Source organism: Zeus faber (assembly GCF_960531495.2).
Source record: "Zeus faber genome assembly, chromosome: 18".
NCBI classification, from domain to species: Eukaryota; Metazoa; Chordata; class Actinopteri; order Zeiformes; family Zeidae; genus Zeus; species Zeus faber.
The window spans coordinates 11966941-11991047 of NC_137210.1; the positions used below are offsets into that span (position 1 = coordinate 11966941).

Consider the following 24107-nt stretch of genomic DNA (forward strand, 5'->3'; position numbering starts at 1 on the left):
AAAAACATATATTTATTCAGGATTTATTTTGTTTAATCTTTTCATTTTTCCAAACAGGCTGCTTGTAACATCATAACGATGAATTCTTGTTTTTTCTGGAATCTGGAATCAGTTGTATGCTGGAAATACATACCATATTTCGATCCACTTTTATAAAATCACACCGTTTAAAATGGTTACAGCAGCATAAGGTACATTGACGAAAAATAACAATCTAAGGAGGAATGTTGGAACATACATAGCTCAGCCTGGCTTAAAATGCTGCACAGAACCTATTATGTAATGTATTTTAAACAGCGTGCTAAGGCTGTCAGTGCTGAAAACACACGACACCAAAATATCCCCATTTCCATATATGACGTGCAATCCCCTTGTGCCGAAAATTACTGTAGGAGGCTACACACAGAAGCCCAGTTCAACCAAAGCAAAAACCCTTCACACACCTACGCTTAAGGACCGTCCCTCGGGTCATTAATCTCCATAAAACTCCAAACGGTTTCGTAGCTGCCGAGCTGCGACAGCCACCACAAGCGCCAGCATGAGCACTGTACAGTGACGGAGTGCGCCGCTTATTTCCCCGGTGCTTCGTCAAATTAGGCCCGAGACCTCCAGAAGGGGCTCCACGAAGGGTCCTGGCGTCCCACAACAGTTAAAAAGCAATAAATTAACAACCTACCGTGTGGATCAAGTATCGTACGGCTACTGAGGGAGGCTCCGGTGTGTGTCAACATCTATAGTAAAGTGTTTTATAGACTTGAAACACAGCGCCAGAGCCGCTCTTAAAACGCTGTCCCCGTCGAAGCAGCCACGTGGAGCGACCTGATCAGAATCATGTGAGGGGTAATTAAGGGACTATTAAATAGGTCATCTCTGAAGGAAGCCAAAATCCAAATCCAGAATCCAAGGAGCTAAGTGGTCACATGTAGAAAGGCCGCCCAGGCCTCAAACGACTCCTCAATGGCTCCATGAGCACTTTTTGAGCTGTCGTTGTGTCCCAGGGCCGAGATTGGAGTTTGAACCCAAGAGCCTGACGTCTAGAACGAGTCGCCTTTTGAGCGGTGCCATGAAAAAACCACCGTGCCTCCAAACAGAACTGCAGTTTCATCAACTGGAGGCTGGTCCGACGCCCTGCTCCTATTTGGGATCGATCCCAGCTCGTGGCTGTTCCTCAACACCAAAGCAGCTGCCTGCGGAAAGCGTGATGGACACTCCCACGCCCATACAGTTTGTTTCATATTTCCCTGTTTTTTTTCTTATCTTTTTACACACTGCATTGATAATGCACATCCACAAAGTTAAAAACGTGTATTAATGACACATTTGTATTTGCAACCACTGCTGTAGGGCCTACCGAAAAAGGCCAAGAACTCCACAGCTGCAGTGGTTAAGTACAGTAGTAATTGTTTATATTATTTATATATATATATATATCAATCACGCTGTAGGCTGCCCTCTATCCTCACTGCCTGTGCCACGGTGAAGATATATCTGAGATGTCGGAAGCACTGAAACTTGAGCGATAAAAAAAATAAAACGGGTCATCTGAATCCCTTTGATAACCAGCGGAATGGAAACTACCGCGTAAACCTACCGAGCCCTGTCACCGAAGGAGAACGCCACCGCTGCGGGCCGGGCGTCGCAGCGTGTGAGACCATGTCCCAAAATGAGGAAGAGCAGAGGGAGACGTTTGACATTTCATGTAGTTTGGAGCCAAAGATGGGAGGCAAACGGATGAAATGAGCAAAATGCTGGTGAACACACAGCGAGATGTTTCGTGTACGGTGTGTGTGTGTGTGTGTGTGTGTGTGGACGCCTCCGACTGGCTTGGAGTTCACGTCCACAACATCCTGCATCAAAACTCTTCAAAGCAGGAACCCATGAGACGTACTCCGTATCACAGAGGCGTAGAACATGGAGCCCTGTCATCCGGCATCGCTATGACAACCTAACTTATAGACGTGGTCCAGAAAAAATAGGCCAGCTGATTAGCAGCCTCCCAGGGAATGTGGAGAGCACTCTCGAGTGAAAAGCGCTCCTCGGCGGCGCGGGTTGCCAAGTAAATGGCGGTGAACGGCAGCTGTGGGGGGAAAAAAAAAAGGCGCGTGTGCGTGATGACTGTAATTCTGTAAGAATAACTCACTCGGAGGTGGCGTGTGACCGTTATAGCTCCCACTTAAAGGTGGGAGGTGTAACGGTGACATGGTGAAATGGAGCCACCATTCGGGGCCGTGTCGCCCTGAACACTTAGCGAAAGGAGGTCTGGCGACGGAAAATGACCGCCAGATGAGGCCCGAAACCAAGAGCTCCACGTCAACACAGGTGATTATTACACTCAGAGCCTTAAATAAATGTAAATGTGTCCGACTGTAACTTCAGTGGCAAGACCCGGCAAGACCTTGATGCGCATGTCTTAAATCTATATATATCAAAGATATCATAAATTGTGCTTCAGCAGACTGCGAGAGCGGTTGAAATGGGTTTATTTTTCAGATCGGACGGCTGCTTGTTCCCTTAGGCCTAATTATAGAATAAATAAAAAGAAAAAACAACAGACAGGTTTGCATTGTTGTAGCGTAACCGGAGGTAAAATATATTTCGGCGCCATCTCCCAGCTCGGTCGGCTCAACATCGTGATTTATTCCAGACCATAATATTTCGACTTTTGGGAAAATGAAGTTTAGGGTAGATTTCTCAGAGTCAGAATTTCATTAGAATAATGAGTGGGTTTTTTTGGGTGTGGAGTCGCTGTGGCGATGTGCTAATGATTTTGACTTTGATCTAAAATAACGAGCGAGGCGCCTGGGACGCAACTCGCAACAAACCCGTTGGATTCAGCCGGTGTGCTAAAGAAAGGGGTTTTTTTTAGGAAAGGAGAGCGGAATAAAATCCAATATTTCTGATTGCGATCGTCGAGGTGAGGAGCAGAAGACCTGGGTGGCTGACGGCATCCATCATTCATGGCATTGAGCGACACCAAACATTATTTATACATTTGTGTCTGTTGTGATCACAAAAGGCTTTACAGTTTTAGTTATTAAACTATAACCAACAAGTCATAGTTTGTAACAAAGGGGTATCTTAGTAGTTGTCGAACAGCAACCGTTGAATTCTCAGCCCCACCACCAAATATTCCTAATAATACATGTGTCCGCTGTCAGTATAATGGAGACGACCAACACTTATAAAGACGTTATCGCGTCAACATTGCAAGATCATCTTTAATCATTTTCCCATGCGGTGGGTTTCACCTACCGGGGGGAAAGAATTTATGATTTTCTTGCTTTCCCAAAATTTTTATAGGTGCTGAAATTTCTTGATTACGACCACCGTCGCTGCTGCTCTGGAACCCAGTGGTTCCACGGGCGAGGCGCACCAGCCCACCCTGCATGCGCTCGTCCTTGGGGTTTTTTTTTTTCGGCAGGATCGGCGCTCCTATTTCGGTGCAGCTGGAGCCTTTCATTATTTACACTTGAAATGATAATGACATCATATGTGCACAGCTGCGCCATTTGCATCAAGGCATCGGGCGGCCGAATATCCGCGACAAAGCGAGTAGGCGGAAACAATATTTCGACCGGAACCGCGTTCAAACGTGGAGTTCAGTGGACTTTTACGATTTCACACCAGAGGTGAGGTTGGTTTGACTTGGAGGATTTTTTTTCTTCCGCGCTCAAAGGTCACGTGGTGTCAAACGAGGCTTTGTTGGTCACGCTTTTAGAAGAAGACCACGCTCATTCAACTATTCTCGGACTGTGAGAGGGAGGGAAGAAACTTAAATCCGAGGAAATGATGTCCGCGGGATATCACATCAAAATTGATATATTACTTTAAATCAATATCACTGAAAATATCGAATCACTACATTTTGTTTTGGGTATAATGCATAATAATTAGGGAGGCCACTCAAAGGATCGCCCGGCTTTGGCAGATATAAGACGGTGAGAACGACATACATGGGCGAAACCAACACACAAGATGGTAGAAGACTTTATTTCACAAATAAGAAATACATTTCTACAAAGCCAGCGAGCGCTAATGCAGCCATGTCAGTGGGAAAACCGCTCGGAGGTGCCTGAATACACAAGCCGTCGGGCTCAGAGTTCACGACGACACCGACTCCCCAGCCCTTTTGAATGCTGTTTACTTCACACACAGAGCAAATTAAGTGAGGCAGGGAAATGTGAGGGTTTGCACGATAACATTGGAGCTTTGGTGTCTTCGGCGTTATGCAATTGTTGCTACTTGCTATATGCCTTTTGGGGCGTTTGAATCTATGCGCTGTTACTGTATGCATTGCATAATCTTTGCTCATCTTTGAGTTGCTGTCCAATTGTGTGAGGCGGGAGGAACGTGGGTGGATTTGTCATCCTCTCTTTTTCTCTGGTTAAATCTCAGTGTGTACCGTTCCCCCCCCCCCCCCCCCCCCCCCCCGAAATGGCGCCTCGCTGAGACCCCTCCTTCCCCTGCCTGTGGAATTGCTTTTTAACTGAAGAACTAGTAATGATGAGCTCTTTCCCCTCTGTCCGGCTCTGCGCATTAGAGCTTCTCGTCCTCTCCTACATTATGGGATGTCTATTTACATCATCACGGGGGATGACTGATCAAACAGAAGGGGAAGGAGGGGGGGCAAGCAAAGCGGTGTGTTATTCCCTACAGAAGACATACTCGGTGTAGCTGGTCCATATTTTGTCCTCGTTTGGGTCATTGCTGGTGTAGGCGCAGGTGCCCGTGGAGCTGCAGGCCACCATGTGGAAGCCCACCTCGGTCAGCCTGTCGAACGCCTGCTCCAGGAAGTTGTACTTGAGGTAGTACCGGGACGTGTACCTCTCCGGGGGCCGGTCGGGGTCCCGGCTCTCGTTCAGGGTTTCCCCGAACACCTCCTTGGCCAGGGAGGTCTTCCCGCACACGGTTATGCGCGCCACCCTGCGGAACTTGGCGTCCGTCTGGATGTCCCTCCCGATGGTGTAGGAGCCCCGGTACCCTACCGTGATGTACCCGGACTTTCTGGAGTCCAGGGACGGGGAGCGCGGGCCGGAGGAGGGGAGCGCGACCGCGGACGCCGTGCGTAAAGTGTCCGTGGCGCCCAGGGCGCACGGCGGGGGCGCGACGTCCTCCGTGTCGCTCGGGCAGATCTCCTCTCCGATCGAGTTGTCCTTGCTGATCCTGGGGCCGAGGAGCAGCTTGGAGAGGTCCCGCAGCTGGAAGAAGTCCGCCTCCCGTTGAAGGCGGCTCTTCTCGGGGAAGTAGTCCGGCAGGACCAGGGTCAGGTCCCGAAGGTAGTCCAGGACGTAGCGGAACAGGAACCCGTCCCGGTCCAGGAAGAAGCGCCCCTTGCCGTCCCGAGCCAGCTCCTTTGGGGACTTCTTGCCGAACATGGTCCACAGTAGGGAGTCCGGCACCGAGACCAGGGTGGTGTGTCGCGTTACGTAGACCTGTCCGCCCACGTTGAGCTCGACGATCTCCGGGAACGGGAAGCCCTCTCCTCCGCGCTCCGTGTCCGCCAGAGCCATGTCCGCTGTCCAGGTGGGAGTGGAGCCGAGAGGGGGAGCGGAGCCTGGGTTATGTAGCCCGTAGAGGAGGTGAGGGGGGTGGGAGACTCCACCATTTAACCGTTTAATCACTGCGGCGGTTGCAAGGGGGCAGGCAGTCATCGTGTGTGCGTGCATGCGTGCGTGTGGAGGGGGTTAGTCCTGCTGCTGCTGCCGCTGCTGCCGCTGCATGGAAGCCTGGAGCGTCACTGTTTTTAATTGCAGATGGACTGAAAAGTGATTTTCATTTCCTCCATCGCAGGCTTTGTGCATAAGGACTGATGTCAAAATACATTTACCACTACAGGCCTAGGATTCTTGGTTATGGCAATTAAAATAAAACGAATCCTAGCCCTGAAATATATATGTGTGTGTGTGTGTGTGTGTGTGTGTGTGTGTGTGTGTGTGTGTGTGTGTGTGTGTGTGTGTGTGTGTGTATACCATTCATTAAGCGCATGGCTACGGACGACGAACCATGCAAGAAGAAGTTTAGGGAAACTTGTGTGTGTGTGTGTGTGTGTGTGTGTGTGTGTGTGTGTGTGTGTGTGTGTGTGTGTGTGTGTGTGTGTGTGTGAGAGAGATCGCGGGTGGGGGGGTTATCCTTGTCTATTCCCCAGTTATGAAGCTCGGCTGCCAGGGGCATAAAATATTTTTCATAAAGATATTGTTTATTATATGAATGGTTTCACATTCTTCTGTCTTTGTAGCGTAGTTAGTATTTGGAGTCGACGCAGGCAACGTGACGAACAAACTTTCCTATGAACAAAGTAAAAGATGAGTGACGAGGAGAAAACACGCGAAAGGAGCGCCACCTACCGTCCTTTTGTGGAAAAACAATGCGGAGGTTTTTACAGCGTAACGTTTAACATCACACACACGCTCACAAATATACAAAAGAAGGCTATCTATCTATCTATCTATATCTCTATCTATCTATCTATCTATCTATCTATCTATCTATCTATCTATCTATATCTCTATCTATCTATCTATCTATATCTCTATCTATCTATCTATCTATATCTCTATCTATCTATCTATCTATATCTCTATCTATCTATCTATCTATATCTCTATCTATCTATCTATCTGTCTGTCTATCTATCTATATCTCTATCTATCTATCTATCTGTCTGTCTGTCTGTCTGTCTGTCTGTCTATCTATCTATATATCTATCTATCTATCTACCTACCTGTCTATCTACCTATCCATCTATCAGTCTATCAGTCTGTCTGTCTATCTACCTATCTATCTACCTATCTATCTGTCTCTCTATCTGTCTCTCTATCTGTCTCTCTATCTGTCTGTCTATCCATCTCTAATTCTCTATCTCTGTCTGTCAATCTAATTATCTTTCTATCTATCCATCCATCTCTATCCGTCTGTCAATCTATCGATCTCTATCTTTCTGTATATCTATCTCTGTCTGTCTGTCTGTCTGTCTGTCTGTCTGTCTGTCTATCTGTCCATCTATCTAACAATAGACAGGTTCCTGTTGGTCAATACTACTATAATATAAATATCATATAATATAATACCATATAATAATGCTTATAATAGTGTTTAGAATAATAATGTTTATAATAATATTGCTTATTATAATAAATAATAATAATAATAATAATAATAAATATAGCTACAGGCGCAGTACACGGGGTCCAGTATCGACACCAATTATGATTGTTCAAGTTCTCATGGAACGTAGCATCAGTTTGTGCTGTAACTCCTCTCGACATCAGCACTACATCTTACTTATTACATCGGGAGCCGTTTGAAGAGTTTCCTTATTCATACATGAAACTACACGGATTCAGCCTGATCCTCATCTGAATTTGGCGTAATGGACGAAATTGTAAATTAGCTGTACATTTTAGCTATTGGAGGTTAATGAAGCTGGGTGAAACCTATTTTATTATATTGCCATTAATTACAAAATTTCCAATCTTTCAATTGGACGTCTCAGGCCCGTTGAACATATTTAAGTCAAACTCTTTTTTTTTTTGTAAAACAGAGGGCATTGGGTAATTCGGAGAAGAAGAAGACGACAAGGCAGGTCAGATTATTGTTTTATTAAAGAGTTGTCCAAAACATCTGGACAAAACAATCAAACAAACTATCACAGTATTTATAAAGATCACACGACATGTAATTATTGCGTATTATTAAAAATGGTAATCTTCAGCAATTCCCCAAAAACAGGGAAAATAAACTATTTACAACCTGTATTAAATTATCAAATAAACCAGTGTTTATAAACATTGTGTTATATGTAGTTATTTAACCGAAAAATACTTTTTTGGAATTAAATTTTTATAAAGACAGCTTGACATTTGTCATACATGTATTGCTGAAAAGAAGCTGTCTTAACAAAAGGTAAATAAAGAAATGATTCACCTTCTGTTTTGTTTTCAAAATTTTTTCTCATCCGTTAAGTTCTCTCATTAGTGTTTTTTTCACAGTATTTTTCTTTAATATTTTCTTTTGGAACAGTGTGACTTGACCTCGTCTGCTGGATTTTGACATGACAATTACTTCTTAATTGTCTTAAACCTTCGACTATTTTTGTCTGGAACAATAACATACACACATTTTGCAATTGTTTGATATAATGATAATAAATACATGTTGTATTTTTTCTGTTAATAATCTACAATTGGAAATTCAGTTTAATAGATTACTTGTCTATATTGGAATGCAGATAACATTTATGGAACTTTAACATTAATTTGGCATTTAAATTATTATGGAATAATTTGTCTATACTTAACATTTTTTGCCTTTTAATTTTAAGTTTGCTATGTTTTGGCTGTAGGGAACTGTATACACATGAAGTCTCTTTAAAAGACCATATATTTTTTACTTTAAACCAAACCTTGTCATTGTTATAACTTACCTTGTTGTGTGTAAGTACACGTGCAGTTTCAGTGACGACAGGTGACGTTGGGTCTCATACGCGTCAATTATGACGTGTTTACGTAGTTCCAGAGTTTTACGATAGTAGTTGAACTTATGTAATTTTAGTGGTGACTTATTTTCTTGCATTACATTTTCAATAAGCTATGTTATGTTTGTTTGTTGACAAATCACTAGACTGCAATGCTATCCTGTGACCTGTGCGCGTCCTTATTTGCGCATGCGCACGCGTTGCACTGATGACAGGGAGAGCAGTTTTTTTTATTAAATTATTCCTCAATAATGGACCAATCTGGATAAAACTTGGATGATGGCATATTGTCTTTGAGTACAGCGGATCCATGACATCTTAACACCACTGACGTCAGTTTTTCATTAACAAAAACAACTGTCTCTCTATCTGTCTCTCTATCTGTCTCTCTATCTGTCTGTCTATCCATCTCTAATTCTCTATCTCTGTCTGTCAATCTAATTATCTTTCTATCTATCCATCCATCTCTATCCGTCTGTCAATCTATCGATCTCTATCTTTCTGTATATCTATCTCTGTCTGTCTGTCTGTCTGTCTGTCTGTCTGTCTGTCTATCTGTCCATCTATCTAACAATAGACAGGTTCCTGTTGGTCAATACTACTATAATATAAATATCATATAATATAATACCATATAATAATGCTTATAATAGTGTTTAGAATAATAATGTTTATAATAATATTGCTTATTATAATAAATAATAATAATAATAATAATAATAAATATAGCTACAGGCGCAGTACACGGGGTCCAGTATCGACACCAATTATGATTGTTCAAGTTCTCATGGAACGTAGCATCAGTTTGTGCTGTAACTCCTCTCGACATCAGCACTACATCTTACTTATTACATCGGGAGCCGTTTGAAGAGTTTCCTTATTCATACATGAAACTACACGGATTCAGCCTGATCCTCATCTGAATTTGGCGTAATGGACGAAATTGTAAATTAGCTGTACATTTTAGCTATTGGAGGTTAATGAAGCTGGGTGAAACCTATTTTATTATATTGCCATTAATTACAAAATTTCCAATCTTTCAATTGGACGTCTCAGGCCCGTTGAACATATTTAAGTCAAACTCTTTTTTTTTTTGTAAAACAGAGGGCATTGGGTAATTCGGAGAAGAAGAAGACGACAAGGCAGGTCAGATTATTGTTTTATTAAAGAGTTGTCCAAAACATCTGGACAAAACAATCAAACAAACTATCACAGTATTTATAAAGATCACACGACATGTAATTATTGCGTATTATTAAAAATGGTAATCTTCAGCAATTCCCCAAAAACAGGGAAAATAAACTATTTACAACCTGTATTAAATTATCAAATAAACCAGTGTTTATAAACATTGTGTTATATGTAGTTATTTAACCGAAAAATACTTTTTTGGAATTAAATTTTTATAAAGACAGCTTGACATTTGTCATACATGTATTGCTGAAAAGAAGCTGTCTTAACAAAAGGTAAATAAAGAAATGATTCACCTTCTGTTTTGTTTTCAAAATTTTTTCTCATCCGTTAAGTTCTCTCATTAGTGTTTTTTTCACAGTATTTTTCTTTAATATTTTCTTTTGGAACAGTGTGACTTGACCTCGTCTGCTGGATTTTGACATGACAATTACTTCTTAATTGTCTTAAACCTTCGACTATTTTTGTCTGGAACAATAACATACACACATTTTGCAATTGTTTGATATAATGATAATAAATACATGTTGTATTTTTTCTGTTAATAATCTACAATTGGAAATTCAGTTTAATAGATTACTTGTCTATATTGGAATGCAGATAACATTTATGGAACTTTAACATTAATTTGGCATTTAAATTATTATGGAATAATTTGTCTATACTTAACATTTTTTGCCTTTTAATTTTAAGTTTGCTATGTTTTGGCTGTAGGGAACTGTATACACATGAAGTCTCTTTAAAAGACCATATATTTTTTACTTTAAACCAAACCTTGTCATTGTTATAACTTACCTTGTTGTGTGTAAGTACACGTGCAGTTTCAGTGACGACAGGTGACGTTGGGTCTCATACGCGTCAATTATGACGTGTTTACGTAGTTCCAGAGTTTTACGATAGTAGTTGAACTTATGTAATTTTAGTGGTGACTTATTTTCTTGCATTACATTTTCAATAAGCTATGTTATGTTTGTTTGTTGACAAATCACTAGACTGCAATGCTATCCTGTGACCTGTGCGCGTCCTTATTTGCGCATGCGCACGCGTTGCACTGATGACAGGGAGAGCAGTTTTTTTTATTAAATTATTCCTCAATAATGGACCAATCTGGATAAAACTTGGATGATGGCATATTGTCTTTGAGTACAGCGGATCCATGACATCTTAACACCACTGACGTCAGTTTTTCATTAACAAAAACAACTGGAGCTGGACCCCTAATAATGTAAAACAAATATAAAGAATATAAATAATTATTGATCGTTTTATAATAATAATCATAACAATAATAACTTAAATTTGTTGAATAGCTAATTTGAAATGCAATGTTTACATTATATTGTATTTATTTCTGTTTATTTTGAATTCTCACAAAGTTATTTGTCACACATTTCTGTCAAAATTGTTACGTCAGAAAGTTTGTACATTTCCCAAACATTTGCAATCCACAAAGCCCTTGTCATTGGCTTGACTGCAAAAGGCATGATATTATAGAATTGGGAAACTATCACTTCCCTATCAAAAATCCCCAGTAAAAAGGAACAAACCACTCAAAGTGTCTCCCATTGCATGATCTGCGAAAAAGTTGTGAAATGCTGTGGTGCCTTCACATTGCTCAATTCTGTCTATTCAGAAGGGTCTCATATTGTAAATGTTCTCTAAAAATCATAATAAAAGGACACGTGGAAAAATGGTGCTTACTGGATTGAATTGTTCTGTAGGCCGATAATATCCATGTAATCTACATTCGCAAACCTCACGTCATTGACTTATCCAAAGAAACCTCACATCCTTTGTAATATATAATTTATTCGAAACTGGGTATCAGCTGAACTAAAATGAAAGTGAAAGTGAAAGTTGGACTTCTTATCACGCTTCCGGTATTAACATCCTGGAATGTTGGAAACAACCCACTTCACAGACCATCTAAGCAGGCTCGACTGTATTTAAGGAACCTCCTCTTGAGAAGTTTTTACATTTCAAGGGACACAACCATGCTGCACACGGTACTCAGGACTATTTAATATTGTCATTTTGTGTTGAATTCTCTCTTTAAAATAATCGAACTGATTTGGAAACTATTCAAATTACAGGAGATAAACCTGACACTTTGTGCAAAATAAACTGCAAATACAATGTACTCTATGTGACACATGACAGAAAATGAAAGTTTGGTGATCGCCGAGTGGTTCTGAACTTACCAGCTCATGTCATGTTGCAGGGCATCACACAAAGCTTTGGAGCGGCTATCTGCATGCTGAGCAGGAACCACCTGACCGACAGGGTCATCCACAGGAGCAAAAGGATGATGCTGGACACGCTGGGCGTCGGGCTGCTGGGAACCAGGACAGCCGTCTTCAAAAAGGCACTGGAGTACAGCAAGGTACTGGAGCATCCTGGCTGGTACTGGATCTAGGAAACACAAGCATGTGCTCTGGTATACCTCTGCACCTTCCTGCCTTGGTCTCACATTTTCTCTCAAATTTTACCACAGTGCTACAAGTCAAGTGAGCAGAGCAGCATCTGGGGCAAATCAGGAACTAAACTTCCACCGCAGTATGCTGCTTTCGTTAACGGTGTGGCGGTAGGTTTGACAGATGAATCCATCTTACTTCATCTTATTCTGAGTGGCTATTTTGGACATGCTGTTATCTTCCATTGTGACTGAATGCAACCATAGGTTCACTCGATGGATTTTGACGATACGTGGCACCCTGCTACTCACCCGTCCGGAGCCGTGCTCCCGGTGGTGCTGTCCCTCGCCGAGGTCCTGCCCAAGCGGCCCTCTGGCCTAGACCTGCTGCTGGCCTTTAATGTCGGTATCGAGGTACAGGGCAGACTCCTGAAGTTCTCCAGGGAGGCCTTGAACATCCCCAGAAGGTAACCTACATCCTTCTGCTTTGAAAAAATGAATTAAAAAAATGAACACAACTTGCTGCGAAACCAATTACAGTTGTCATTGCATCCATTATGAATTATAATTCCTCAGACACCTTTCATTGTTCTCAACATCTCCAAACCCTCTCAGGTTCCATCCACCGACTGTTGTTGGGGTGATGGGAAGTGCGGCAGCTTCAGCCAAGCTCCTGGGACTGTCCCCCTCCCAGTGCACCCACGCCCTGGCCATAGCAGCCTCTTCGGCCGGGGCTCCCATGGCCAATGCTGCCACCCAAACCAAACCCCTCCACATCGGGAACGCCGCTCGGAGAGGTCTGGAGGCAGCCCAGCTGGCCTGGATGGGACTGGAGGGCAATCCGGACATCCTCGACATGGAGTCTGGTTTTGGGGTTTTCTTCACAGAGTACAACCCCTCTGCGTTGGGGGACCTCAAAACCGGCGACTTCAACTGGACTCTGGAGAACCAGAACGTGGCTGTGAAGCGTTTCCCCGCCCATTTGGGCATGCACTGGGTGGTGGAAGCCGCGTTGGCTGCAAAAACGGAACTAAAGCACAAAAAGGGAAGCGACAACTTTGACCTCGACCAAATCACAAGAGTGACCCTCCTAGTGCCTTCATCCAAATATATAAACTGCCCTTTCCCGGCCACGGAACACCAGGCCAGGCATTCGTTCCAGTTCAACGCCTGCTCTGCCTTACTGGATGGCGGGGTGACCGTGGAGTCCTTCAGTCAGGGTCAAATCCACAGGCCTGCTCTGAGGGAACTGCTGTCCAAGGTGAAGGTGTTAAGTCCAGAGGATAACCACCCCAGCTTCGATAAGATGTACTGCCATGCGGTGATAGAAACAGAGCAGGGGGACAGTTATGAAGGCAAGTGTGACACTTTTTACGGCCACTGGAGGAAGCCACTGAGCCAAGACGACCTGGAGCGCAAATTCAACGCCAACGCTTCCACCGTGCTGTCATCAGAGGGAGTGGAGGGAATAGTTGATGTGATAGAAAACATGGACAGAATTAGAGACACCTCTACTCTTGGTTTGTATCTAAATATGACAAGTTAATCTCAATAAAAACGCATCTCTAATATCGTATATTGGAATTGATTATTTTGTAAATGTTTTTTGATTGAGCTCTTTTTGCAAGTTGTTGTTTCAATTTGTATAAGATAAGTGTCTTACATACTGTACAGCGATCAGCAACAACATTAAAACCACTGACGGGTGAAGTGAATAACATTGACCATCTCCAATGGCACATGTCAAGGGGTGGGATATATCAGGTCGCAAGTGAACAGTCAGTTGCTGAAGTTGATGTGTTGGAAGCAGGAAAAGAGGGCAAACGTAAGGACTGAGCGACCTACAGTGCATACCAAAAGTGGTCCAAGGAAGAACAACCGGTGAACCGACGACAGGGTCATGGCCACCCATGGCCGGCTCATTGACGCACGTGGGGAGTGAAGTCCAGCCCGATCTCACAGAAGAGCTACTGTAGCACAAATTGCTGAAAAAGTTAATGTTGCTATGATGGAAAGGTGTCAGAACACACAGTGCATCACAGCTTGCTGCGCATGGGGCCTAAAATGGGCACGTGAGCGGCAGAGCTGGACCATGGAGCAAAAGAAGAAGGTGGCCTCGTCTGAACAATGAAAAATAACACATGTATCGTATGGCGATTTATTGTTAATGCTTAATACAATACCAAACCACTATGTTTTGGTCATTACTTAAGTCATCTCATGAGGCAAGCATTTTATTGAGATCACAAGAATAATTTCAATATTACTATGTGATTGTGTTACAGCTTGTTTGTAATGAATAAATATCCAATATTATAAGTTCACATTGGGTCATTTAATTCACACTACACTAAAGTCAATTGAACTTAGTGCACAAACAGATATGCTACAGTTCTCTTTTTTTCCCCCATCTTCCACCAGCAAGCCAATAAAAATAGATCACTCAGGCAAGTTTCAGCACGTCCTGAACCATGGCTCCGATTCCATCAAATATCTCATGGATCGGGGCGTCGCACATAAAGGCGCACGTGGTGACCACTTTGTTCTTCTCGTCCACGTGGCTCTCAGCGACGCTCTTGCTCATGTGCTTGCAGCCCAGCTGGGTGATGGCCGCAGCCGTGTCTGTAGTGTTTGGGTACCTGGGAAGAACACCAACGTACCACAGAGATTAAAGTGGATATTCACAAGATAGTCTGGGTTGCGTGAATCACACTGCAGGTCCCAGAATTACATTTGAAACATTTAACGGGATTTTATGAAAAACACACTATTCCAGTGCTTGTGCACCTACATTTGGGTCTCTGATGGGCCTACTAACACACAAACTGTGGAATAAGACAACCCAGTCAGTTTTTGTCCCCCCCCCCCGCCCAGTTTTTCCGTCTAGGTCACATGCCATGATCCATTCAGATTTTTCTCCCAAGCCTACATCACATCGGGACTCCTTAAGAGTTAGAACCGCCCACCCTCTGAGTAACTCCACCGACAGCTGGAGGAATAACAGAAGTGGAATGAAAAGGAGGGGAACTGATACCAACTCTCCTTGACAAAACTGCAGAGGTAAATGTGTATCTTTTGAAAATAATAATAAAAAAATAGGTAGGTTGATGGTAGGCTGCAGCACGCGATCCGCTGTCCGTTTCTCCAAACAAAACCAAAAAAAAAAAAGAAAAAAAAAAAGGTGTTTTTTATTGTAGATGTATATATTTTATTTGTTTTCATTTACTGACATTTACTAATTGAATGAAACAAAAAAATCCTTGTGTGAGGTGTCAAACACAAGCTTAAAGCACAGCAATGAAAGTCAGAACAAACTTTTAAAATTAGGCCTTGTAAATCTAATGCCTGACGATTCAGAAACTGGATTGCTTCTTTCTCGCCTTAAATTTGTTCAGAAACAGATTTTGGTGTCTTGAAAGTTTACAGACTTAATACAATGGAACCTGGAAATAAAGCTCAAACCCCATTGGCTCACAGAACTAGGGGCCTCAGGAAAGAGGCGCCACCCACTGAAACAGCCCGTCAGAGACCTATATAAACTTGTTGAAAAGGAGCATAATAGGTCCCCTTTAATTAATTTCATTTTCAATATCTGCGTTTACCCTCGTCTTTTCCTCTCAAAGCGACCGATATGAGGGTATTTTTCTTAGTCACTTGAAGTGGTGGAGATATTTTTATCTGATGTATTGATTTGTGGCGATAGTGGCGCCGCCCCTTGCGGTTGCCTGCGCCGGCGCTCTGGTTGACTCTTGCACTTTTGAGTATTTGTATATACATAATTGCCTATTTCATATACATAGGCATATTCCCTCTATCTATTCCATTTTATTTCATTTTTACTGTATTTTATTTTATTCTATATATTTTTATTTTATTGTATAAGTATTCGACTTACTGTATTACGTTTTAGGAGTCAGTTAGTTGGGCTATTAGACAGAAATTTTTCCTAGGACATATTGTGGGTTATCACCGGGTGCGTTGCATTACATTTCACTGTATATATGTATGAAAGTATGTATATGTAAGTGACGAATAAAAATCTTGAATCTGTTCTTCATGTAAATGTTCATCCATATAGACTTTTTTTCCGGACCACTGCTAGCTACGTTGATTTATCAAATTCACCGTGGCTGCCTTTCACCTAAAACACGCCTGATCTTTCCATTCTTGCCAGGAAAGGCAGCGGACACCGGATGAGGCAAATACATTGAGTGACTGTTTCTTATAAAGAGCCAGCTTAAAAAATAAGCTAATAATAATTATATATATATATATATATATATATATATATATATATTTTTTTTTTTTTTTTTTTTTAATAAAAGAAATCTTAAGGATTTCCACTTCAAAACTAGATAGTGCTGATATACTGATAGCTGGCTTCAGTTTGCTGATAATTTACGTTGCAGACACTTTAACACAAATCGAGTGCTTGAGTGAATGAGACATACTTGTCGTCGTTCTCGCGGCCCACGGTGACCTCGCAGCCAGGGAACACCTTGGCGGCGAGGACGGGTGAAATGCAGCAGAGGCCGATGGGCTTTCCCTCGCCGTGGAACGCCTGCAGCGTGGCCTTCACCTCCTCATTAACACTGCAATCCTTCCCCTGCACCGCCCACGAACACAGGTTCTTAGCCACCCCAAATCCACCTGCAAACAGAGGACTTTATTTTTTTAACTGTCTTCCTCAGCAGGCAGGGTGTGTCATATTCTGTTTGGGAGTCGAGACTCAACTCCCACCTGGGAAAACGACGGCGTCGTAGTCTTTGACGCTGAGTTTTGACAGGTCCTGGACGTCCCCACGTGCCAGCCTGGCGCTCTCCACCAGGACGTTCCGCTTCTCCTCAGTGGGGGAACCTTTGACGTGATCCACCACATGCATCTGCTCAATGTTTGGGGCGAACATCTTCGCCTGCAGCGAAGACAGGAAAAGAGCGAGATAAGCAAACGCAAATAACGGAATTCTTATTCTATAACGGTTTTTATGTTAAAGTATCTTTCCCACAACTGCCAGACGAGTTGACTAAACAATGTGCACATTACAACCTACTTTTACTGAGCTTTCATGTCTGTGGTTTGTGCTCTCATGTGACTGTATGAGCCTCGACTGTTGCATCGTTTTCTCCCGTCCTGCTGAATGTTATTTATCTTCACTGTTTGTCCCCCCTCTGATTACAGCACATTGGCTGTTGAAGCCAATTTTGATAACGATCATTTTAAATGTATTAAAATGAATAAAGCTAACGGCCGATTGTACAACTTTGCAAAACATGTATAATGTCTGAGCTGCAATTGGAATTATAAATATATCATACAAAACACACACATTAACAAACAAACACATTGAACAGACAAGACACTTGTGAAAGGAGGATAAAAACCCATTCAATTACAACAAATGACACATCTAAAAAAAACAAATAATAACTTAAAAAAATATACATCATACATTCGTAAATGCTTTATTGACTCAGTTTAGTTGTCAACAAATTCACCCCGGTCCCTGAAAAGTCACGACCCCCCGGGGAATTGCAGAGCGGCCCACAACACGACGACAACCAGGATGGAACTTACAGTCGCTCCCGCTCTACTGAGATGGACCAAAACAGCGGAGGATTCGTGGACCTCGCTGCCATCCAACACTCCGCAGCCGGCCAGCACCACAGCAACACGCTTGGCCATAGTGACTTCGGCGCCGTTGCAGAGGTGTCTCTAGGTGTAAAAAACACAACGCAAGTCGTGCAGCGGAAATCATCACGCTGCAGCGCGCCCCTGCTGGATCGGATGACTCAGGCCCGTTAAAATACCCGCAGGCAATAAAATAACAAAAAAATCACACACACACACACACACACATATATATATGTATATATATATATATATATATATATACACTCACTGGCCACTTTATTAGGTAAACGTGTTCAATTGCTTGTTAACACAGCCCAGCAACTGACTTGCTGAAGTTCATCAGAATGGGGAAGAAAGGGGATTTAAGTGACTCTGAACGTGGCATGGCTGTTGGCGCCAGACGGGCTGGTCCGAGTATTTCAGGAACCGCTGACCCGCTGGTATTTTCCTGCACAACCGTCTCTCGGGTTGACAGAGCATGGTCCGAAGATGAGAAAATATCCAGTGAGCGGCAGTTGTGGGGGACGAAAAGCGCCTGGTTGACGTCAGCGCTCGGAGCAGGATGGGCAGACTGGTTCCAGACGATGGAAAGGCAACAGTAACTCAAATAACCACTCGTTACGACCAAGGTATGCCGAATACCATCTCTGAACGCACAACACGTGGAACCTTGAAGCAGATGGGCTACAGCAGCAGAAGACCACACCGGGTGCCACTCCCGTCAGCTCAGAACAGGAAACTGAGGCTACAATTGGCACAGGCTCACCAAACATGGACGAATAGATGATTGGAAAAAGGTTGCCTGGTCTGATGAGTCTCGAATTCAGCTGAGACATTCAGATGGGAGGGTCAGAATTTGGCGTAAACAACATGAAAGCATGGATCCATCCTGCCTTGTATCAACAGTTCAGGCTGGTGGTGGTGGTGTGGGGGATATTTTCTTGGCACACTTTGGGCTCCTTAGTACCAATTGAGCATGGTTTAAACGCCACAGCATACCTGAGTATTGTTGCTGACCATGTCCATCCCTTTATCAGCACAGTGTACCCATCTTGCGATGGCTAGGAGATTGGCATCATGGATGTGCAGCTGACAAATCTGCAGCAGCTGCGTGTGCTATCTTTCAATCTTTCTTTCATTCTTTCTTTCATTCTTTCTTTCATTCTTTCTTTCAGTCTTTCAATCTTTCTTTAAATCTTTCTTTCAATCTTTCTTTCATGTCAACATGGACCAAAATCTCTGAGGAATGTTTCCAACACCTTGTTGAATCTATGCCACCAAGAATTAAGGCAGTTCTGAAGGCAAAAGGGGTCCAACCCGGTACAAGCAAGGTAATAAAGTGGCCGGTGAATTAAAACTCCTTTTACATTATTTTTTTTCCCCTTTTCTCAGGATCAGAATTTGTTTATTCGGTTTATTATGTTCATAAGTACATTTCTATATACAATGAATTTCTAAGGGTTGATGCATTGTTGTACAGACATGCATAACAAGAATAATAGTACACAACAAAGAGAGTAAGAAAATATGCAAATATATATAGAATATACAAAATGTGATTCTATGCACAGTGCCAAGTTCAAGTTCGAGAGATTATTTGTCACATACATATACATACGATCATACATATATGCAGTGAAATGTCATGACACGCTGTGATTACGCAAAATAAGCTCTAAAAATACTAAAATGTGCGTAATCGGAGGGGCAGTACGGTTGCTAGTATTGGCTTTGGGTATAAGTATAAATTCGGATGAATATTCTGCACAGGAGAAATAAACGAAGCGAACTGAATACATTTTTTAAAAAGTATACAATAGTATAGGCATGAATAACAATGGATAAGTAGATATGCGCGCATTAGCATCACTTGTGAAGTTATGACTATATACTTGAAAGTCTAAAGTGTAGGTTATTCCTATTGTTTTGCACTTGAATTACAAGTGTGTACCGATGTACGCGTCCCCCGTTCGGAGCGGTTCGCCAACGGGTCTTTCAATCACGTGATTACAAATTATAAACAAAACCGCGTGACCGCCGCGTCACGGACTCCAAACCAGGAAGTGGTTCGACGGCGCTGGGGACATGGGTCGCACGTCGATCGCTGTGTGGCTCGTTTGGGCCGTGCTCCACCTGCTCCACCTGCTCCACCTGCTCCACGGCGGGAGTGCGTCCGGACGGCGGACGTGGCCCGTTCCCTACAGGTGAGGAGTGGACAAACTCCGGTCCCCACGACCGCCGGGGAAATCACGTGACGGGGAAGCAGGGGTTAAAAAAATAAATAAATAAATAAATAAATAAAAAGGGAATTTGTTTTTTAATGGCGCGCTCTTCCGTTTGCCTCCGGCCAGGCGGGTGGATCGCCGCCCCGATGCGGACTCGTACTGCTCCGCCCTGTACCCCTTCTGTCCGGCCGGGGACAGGGATGGTCGCATGCCCTACGTGAGGGAGTCGGAGATCATCTCGGTGTACCGGCTCCAAGCGCCCGTCTGGGAGTTCAAGTATGGAGATCTGCTGGGGACATTTGTGAGTGCGTCCCCGCAGAGCTGTGGTTGATTCTGCAACAGATGGGAAGGAAAACCCTTTCTGTGACGGTCACGTCCCACATTAACACAGAATCGAGGCATGAAGGAAATAAATCATATCAATATATTTCTGTCATGTCTTGATTAAACCCAAATACTGCTCCAGACCATCTTAATCTTAATCTTAAACTTAAAACAGACACAGTGTCAGTGCGATAAACCTGTAACACTGAACACTCACTGTACATACAAATTCTAAATTATATGTTTGGGAGGCCAAACAGTTTTTAACATCTCGTCATTGTCAATAAAAACCTAAACACAGTTTATATTCTGTACATTGTATATATGCATATGATGTCATATCCACCTACCTTATGTATATAAAGTAACCTGTTAATTATTCCATATTTATGTGAACATACTTGGGGAATAAAGCTGATTCTGATTCTTAACAACAGCATTCTGCTGTCACCGAAAAGACAGAGGTGAAGAAGAAGAAGAAACAATCTTTATTTGTCACACAACACACCACACTACAACACATGCTTGCACACACACACACACACACACACACACACACACACACACATGCACATGCTTTGGATGGTGGCCGGTGAAATGGTTCCTCTGCATTTAACCCATCCTGGCTTGTCCTTCCTCCGGGGCCACAGCCAGGAGCAGTGGGCAGCATACGTGGACGCGCCCGGGGAGCGGGTTGAAGTAGAAAATAATAACTTCTATTCCAAAACAAGGAATGAGCTTCAACTAAAATAAGTCATGAAATAAAACGGCAATAAGTCAAACAAACAAATAGCGAAATAAATTCAGGGTATTACTATATTTAAATATGAATAATGAAATATATTTAAAGGGAATTCATTCACATTGATTTGCATCATTGAAAACGCGCGCCAAGACACATTCTTCTCCTTATTGGCAGCATATTATGCATGATGCCATCGGGTTCAGCAGTTCTGAGACGGGGAACAACTACACCATGGAGTGGTACGAGCTCTTCCAGCTGGGGAACTGCACCTTCCCCCACTTGAGGCCGGAGGTCGGCGCCCCGTTCTGGTGCAACCAGGGCGCCGCCTGCTTCTTCGACGGCATCGACGACACCCACTGGTGGCAGAACGGCACCTTGGAGAAAGTGGGAGAAATCACTGGTGAGCATGAGGTGACGGCGCCTCCTACGGGGTGCGTCTCATCCGGTGTAACAACAGTGTTGATTTTGTGCAGTATCCTTCACTCGTATGTGTAAAGGGAGCAGAAGCCAAAGTCCACAACTGACTCATTTGTTTCCTTTTATTTTCGTTTGGTTGGTTGATCCCTCCCTGGTCACCCATTGACGGCATCACTCTGGACGGTCTTGGCCACGTTTCTCCACGTGTCCTCCAGGCGACCAGTTCAATGACATGGCCCAGTGGGTCCAGGACGACAACCGCACGGGGATCTACTACGAGACGTGGACGGTGCGCTCGGACCCGGGCCCCAACGCCACCGTGTGGTTCGACTCCTTCGACTGCTCCCAGTTTGTGCACCGCGCCTACGGCAAACTGAGCGAGCTGGGGGCCAGGCTCTCCAGCCGCTCCCGCACCAACTACACCAAGATCTACCTGTACAGCGCGGAGCCCACCTACCTGGGCAACGACAGCACCATATTCGGAGATCCCGCTATGAAGCATCTGGCCGCAGACATCCGGAGGTTTTACCACACCTTCCGACCGCACCAGTCCTACATAGACTTTGCGCTCAGTTTAATGGAGGCGTATGAGAAGGTGGTGTTGGACAAGAGCTTCTACTTGTACTACAACTTTGAGTATTGGCACCTGCCAATGAAATCCCCCTATGTGCGCATCACATATGAGGAAGTGCCGCTACCATAATATACTAAATATAGCGTCTCACTTTGTGGTTGTCTTTTCCACCTCCTGCTGCCAAGAAATCTGGAATCAAATGAAAAGCAGAAGTTGAATCAAATAGAAATGACTAGATAAAAATATATTTTCTAGCCTCAGGCGTGGTCCCCTTTTCACAGAAATAAAAATGGTCAACTTTTGCCCCTCTATAATAATGTTTATATACAAAATAAAGTTGGATTTCTATGTGAAAAGTTTGCAATTTGGAAAAAGCATGTGTAATTTGCCTTTTTGTGGTTCATATTGGCCCAGTCTTTAGTTCCAACGCCGTTTCCCAAAGCCCCTTCAATTACTTGTATAAAAACCTGACTTTTGCGTCATTCCATAGTTTTCCTTTAGTGAGTTCCAAGTTCAGGAGTGGCCCATTTGATGACCCTGGGGTGACTTTTTCACTTACTGGAAGTGTTGAATCGCCTTTCGTCATTCTGAAGTTTTACAGACATGTTTTTCCCCAATGTCTCCCCTTCTTTGCTGAGCAAAGCAAATAATTCTCACAGCCTCGTGGCCTTTAGCTTCCTCTTGTACATTTGAAAGGAGTTACAATTTGTGAGATTGGCTGTTTGGTTCAGTGCAAAAAATATTTCACAATTATGGGCAAAAAGTTGGACTAGAGCACCATGAACCGTTTTTCACAGGTTTCTGACGAGGTGGGCTGTCTTATTTACACAACCGAAAGAAAACTACCACAGGTTGTTCACTTTCAAATAACTTGCATGATTAGTTTCCTAGTTGCACAGTCATCCATATCGAAGAGAAGGCCTTTTATTAGGCCAATTATTCACTGTGATCCAATTTATTTACATCGTTAGCTTTATTGGGGAAATTAATGGTCCCATGTCTGCTGGCTGACAGAATATGCAGAAATGTACATACTGCTCCTTAATTTACATTTTATGTAAAAAAGAAATATACTAGAATTTTAATATTTTGACTCTTGAATACTACTCAATACATATCAAAGCCATTGTTTTTACTGAACCATTTGAATCTGAATATTTATGAATCTGAATTGAGTCCAAGGAGTGCAGTTTGGGAGGACCGTCAGGATACCATGAGGGGATGGTAGGTCAGGTGTTAGAGCTGGTGGTCTAGTGATCTAAAGGTTGCTGGTTGGATCCCAGGATCCTCCTGCTAGCATGCTGTAGTGTCCTTGAGCAAGACAATTAATCCCTAATTGCTCCTGATGGCTGTGTCCGTCGGTGTTTGAACAATTGTAAGTCGCTTTGGATAAAAGCGTCTGCTAAATGTAATGTAATGTAATGTAATGTAATTAGTTTAAATTTGCAATGAGTATTCTCGACCACAAGAGGGTGCACTAGCCCATAAGTTAATCAAAACACACCAATGCCATGTCAGAATTGAACTTGAATATGTTGTCTCCCTGAGAGTTCCAGTTTAGTTTTCAAACTTTTCCATTAATTTTATCTTTTATATAAAAAACTGTTCTATCACTACAGGGCTATCATGTTCTGCAATTAAAACCACCACGTTGCTACTACGGCAGCTTTGTCTAATACAATAAGTCTAGTGAAGAGTTTGGAGATACAGTATATACATATACACTCTCTCTCTCTCTCTCTCTCTCTCTCTACACATACACACACACACACACACACACACTACTCACAAAAAGTTGGGGATATTTGGCTTTCGGGTGAAATTTATGGAAAATGTAAAAAGTTCACGCTACAGTGATATTATATCATGAAAGTAGGACATTTAAGTAGAAGCAGGCAATGGTGATTTCCTCATCTCAAACAATTTATTGAAACAAAAGCCAACAACAGTGGTGGGTATACCACAACAAAAAATGTCAATGTCTCAATAACTTGTCATGTGGCCTTGAGCATCAATTACAGCTTGACAACGACGTCTCATGCTGTTCACAAGTCGATTTATTGTCTGCTGAGGCCTGGCCCCCCACTCTTCTTGAAGGGCGGCCCTCAGGTCAT

The 24107-nt window shown here is 43.0% G+C and overlaps 4 protein-coding genes across 4 annotated transcripts; 2 read left to right on the forward strand and 2 right to left on the reverse strand.

Moving 5' to 3' along the window:
* Window positions 1-3971: 3971 nt before the first annotated feature.
* Window positions 3972-5515, reverse strand: kctd12.1 (potassium channel tetramerisation domain containing 12.1). The gene has a single exon (XM_080019624.1). The coding sequence runs from the start codon at window positions 5508-5510 to the stop codon at window positions 4644-4646; it is 867 nt and encodes a 288-aa protein (XP_079875750.1). The 5' UTR covers window positions 5511-5515; the 3' UTR covers window positions 3972-4643.
* Window positions 5516-11876: 6361 nt separating this feature from the next.
* acod1 (aconitate decarboxylase 1) lies at window positions 11877-13623 on the forward strand (the record flags this gene model as incomplete). Its single annotated transcript, XM_080019552.1, has 4 exons — window positions 11877-12047; window positions 12159-12248; window positions 12345-12544; window positions 12693-13623. 4 exons carry the CDS (start codon window positions 11877-11879, stop codon window positions 13621-13623), a joined length of 1392 nt encoding a protein of 463 aa, XP_079875678.1.
* A 598-nt stretch (window positions 13624-14221) lies between these two features.
* Window positions 14222-17824, reverse strand: LOC307244457 (glutamine amidotransferase-like class 1 domain-containing protein 3, mitochondrial). The gene is made up of 4 exons (XM_080019626.1): window positions 17652-17824; window positions 16818-16989; window positions 16529-16727; window positions 14222-14716 (listed from the first exon to the last, which is right to left on the reverse strand). The coding sequence occupies exons 1-4, from the start codon at window positions 17757-17759 to the stop codon at window positions 14521-14523; spliced, it is 675 nt and encodes a 224-aa protein (XP_079875752.1). The 5' UTR covers window positions 17760-17824; the 3' UTR covers window positions 14222-14520.
* A 1955-nt stretch (window positions 17825-19779) lies between these two features.
* Window positions 19780-22328, forward strand: cln5 (CLN5 lysosomal BMP synthase). The gene is made up of 4 exons (XM_080019621.1): window positions 19780-19912; window positions 20060-20234; window positions 21177-21402; window positions 21635-22328. The coding sequence occupies exons 1-4, from the start codon at window positions 19794-19796 to the stop codon at window positions 22120-22122; spliced, it is 1008 nt and encodes a 335-aa protein (XP_079875747.1). The 5' UTR covers window positions 19780-19793; the 3' UTR covers window positions 22123-22328.
* The last annotated feature ends 1779 nt before the right edge of the window (window positions 22329-24107 follow it).